Source organism: Crocodylus porosus, unplaced genomic scaffold, assembly GCF_001723895.1.
Source record: "Crocodylus porosus isolate Cpor-Errol unplaced genomic scaffold, CroPor_comp1, whole genome shotgun sequence".
NCBI classification, from domain to species: Eukaryota; Metazoa; Chordata; order Crocodylia; family Crocodylidae; genus Crocodylus; species Crocodylus porosus.
Window position 1 is genome coordinate 68322546 of NW_017728949.1, and position 2943 is coordinate 68325488.

The window sequence follows — 2943 nt, forward strand, 5'->3', positions numbered from 1 at the left end:
ATGACTGAAGATGGTTTTATCTAAATTAATACCTCTGTACATGCATTTTCATAAACAGTGCATTGACATACTCTAGCCAATGCCTGACTTTTAGACATAATGTATAAGTAAACCTGACATCCAGATTATTTTAAAAATCAGTTTTGTGATGACTAAAATAGGTTACTTTAATAATGTATTTGTTTCCAACAAAGAAACTGGCTTGTTTTGAAGATTATGTGTTTCACATATATACAAAATTAAAAGTTCATTCCATTTTGGAAAGCACAAACTGACATTAATAGGCAATAAAAAACTATTGAGACCGGTGAAAAATATATTTCCACTAAATATACTGAGCCATTTAAGAAAAATGCTATTAAATATCAAAGTTAGAAATAAGGGGACACAAGCACACTTGTGAAACAGCTGATGCGTGTATACTGTAATCAAAGGTTCACAGCCTCATTTTTATCCTTCTCTTTCCCTAGTATGATATAGGTCTAAAAATAATAACTGCCACCTAACACAGAATTTTATGATGGCAGAAATGTCTTTAAAAAAAATTAGAAGTTTATAAATAGAATAAAAACACCCTGAAGTACAAACTTATCTCTTTCTAAAACTAATTTTCTATGAAATCCTCTTGAAATGTCTATCTATTGATTTCTCTGCAGATAGCACACATACCTCTGTGCACCAGACACACTCATTTAAAACCAAGAATGGTCCTATTCTCTTTATAATACTTTCAGAAAGAATAATAGGGAGAAAAAAAAAAGGCTACGTTAACTCCAGGTAGTTATGACATCATTCCCAAAACAACTTTATGTTGGTGATTTCATATAAACTGCAAGACCCCAGAGCAAAACAAGACAAATGCTGTGGCCAATTTACTTTTAGAGTTTTATTGCAATCTATTTTTACAACTTTGTATAATCACTTCATTAGTGATGTTCTATTTTTCACCTGTGTTTCATAATGCTCATTTACCACACAAATCAGTTAGCAATTTGTTACCTTCCTCCTGCTTTTCGAGTTGCCAGTGTCTACAGTTATTTAGGCTTTGATCAAACGGTACTTTAAGATACACAACTAGCTGCTATAAGTTAAAAATGAAGACTTTGTTTAGCTTTTATTGCACAGTTTATTAAAATGTAAGTGTTTAGAAACTTGTTGAATTCCAAGGTATTGGTAGAACATGAACTCAACGGAATTATAACATTTTCATAAAAATGTGAACCTAGCTTCTACTGCAAAAAGTCCAGATCTGTTAAAATACTTCCCTTTAAATAAACAGTGAATGATTCAAAAAACTGTGGCACTTCAGTAGATTAGATTTCCTTCTTCTATTGCATATTACAATACTGAGGGTAGAGACTGATCAATAGCAGGGCACTGAAAAAAACTTTTCAAAAGCAGGTTTTCTTAAGGTGTTAGTCGTTTGGGATCCCGAGGGAACATGGAGGTCTGACGAACATTGTGCAGCCCCAGGTAGAGCATAGTTACTCTTTCCAACCCTGGAAAAATTAAATCCAGTCAAATGACTCATTAGTGTGGCTCAGTGAGATCTGCATTAAGCTTAGTAATTCTAACAAACCTTAAAACAATTGCAGAGGAAAGAATTCTACATAATAAGGCACAGGACTGTTCTGAGATACCAGTACAATTAACTAGATGATGGAACTGGCATGAGAAACATGAAGTTGCTTTGTTTTACTGTACCTCATAACATTAATTATTATGCACATGCAATTATTATACACACTAAGTAACAGGGAAACCAAAGAACAAAATGGGATCCCCAACCTTATTAGGGCCTTTTAGTGTTACATTATCACTGTTACAATAGAGGGAAAAAGAGATTGGGAAGTCGAGAGTACTGCACTGAGTACAGAAGCTAGTACTGATCAAACCAAATGCATCAGGGCAAAGAGAAAGAGTTGTGGCAGACGATTATGGAGCAACCTGTACTTAAGAAATGTTTCTTTCTAATGCCTTAAGATGCACAGTAATTTAGACTGAGCAAAGCCTAAAAGTATGATTCAAATTATTCTTCCATTGTGTACTGGGAAGAATTTCATTTGCCATCATGTTGTGTGCTCACCTTTGCTACATCCCTCTGAAGCCCTTCAGACTTGGTCATAAGTGACTTACATAATATTTGTTATTTGCAAATGCTGCAATTTGTCTGTTCACGGATACCTGCATAATGGATTCCAAAATAGCCTTTTTTTCTAAAGAATCATCTCTGCTGTTTACTTAAGTTTGTGCATACTTGTTTAATCCCCAATGTAATGCTTTATTTAACATTTATGAACTGAAGACTATATCTATCCGTCTTACAAATTGTACAGGAAGGGCATTTAGAATTTTCTAAATAAATTTAACATAGACAAAACGTATACCTAAACAGGATAGGACAGTGTCATACTTCCACATGTACAAACAGGGCATGTCCAGATAAGCACGTATGTGAGGGATGTGACACTGTAGACCCATCTGTGGTGCCACACACTGCACATGCATGCATCTCCTGCACTGCTACTTTGCAGTGCGGGGATTCTTTTCACCCTGGAAGATCCCAGGATCAAAAAAATCCACAGCAAAAAAAAAGTGGGGTGGCGCATGTGGCACTCAAAACCAGAGCCTGGCTGGCTGGGGCCACACTCTGGCTGCTGGCCACGCTTCCTGCTGTGGCTGCAGCCCCAGGAGGCCCCCAGGTACGGCTGCTGGGGCCAGCCCAGTTGTTGGCCCCAGTCTCCCCTGCCCCACCCGGGGTAACCCCAGCACCACAGCATGTGTGGTATGGTGTTCCCTGGGGACAAGTAACAGCGGGACAAGACACGCTGCTGCTACTTGCCTCCGGGGAAACAAACATCCGTGCTCAGCTGGATGTGCCCACAGGTTACATTTTGCTGCTGTAAACAACGTGTGCGATTGTAAACTGCTGTGCCTAAAATA

General features: G+C 37.8%; 1 protein-coding gene across 1 annotated transcript in view; it reads right to left on the reverse strand.

Annotated features, from left to right (window-relative positions):
- Positions 1-875: 875 nt before the first annotated feature.
- Positions 876-2943, reverse strand: part of DARS (aspartyl-tRNA synthetase) — a 75009-nt gene continuing 72941 nt past the window's right edge. The window contains exon 16 of the mRNA XM_019554272.1: positions 876-1499. Within this exon, the coding sequence (XP_019409817.1) occupies positions 1408-1499 (92 nt within the window). The 3' untranslated portion in view covers positions 876-1407. The remainder of the gene's footprint in view (positions 1500-2943) is intronic.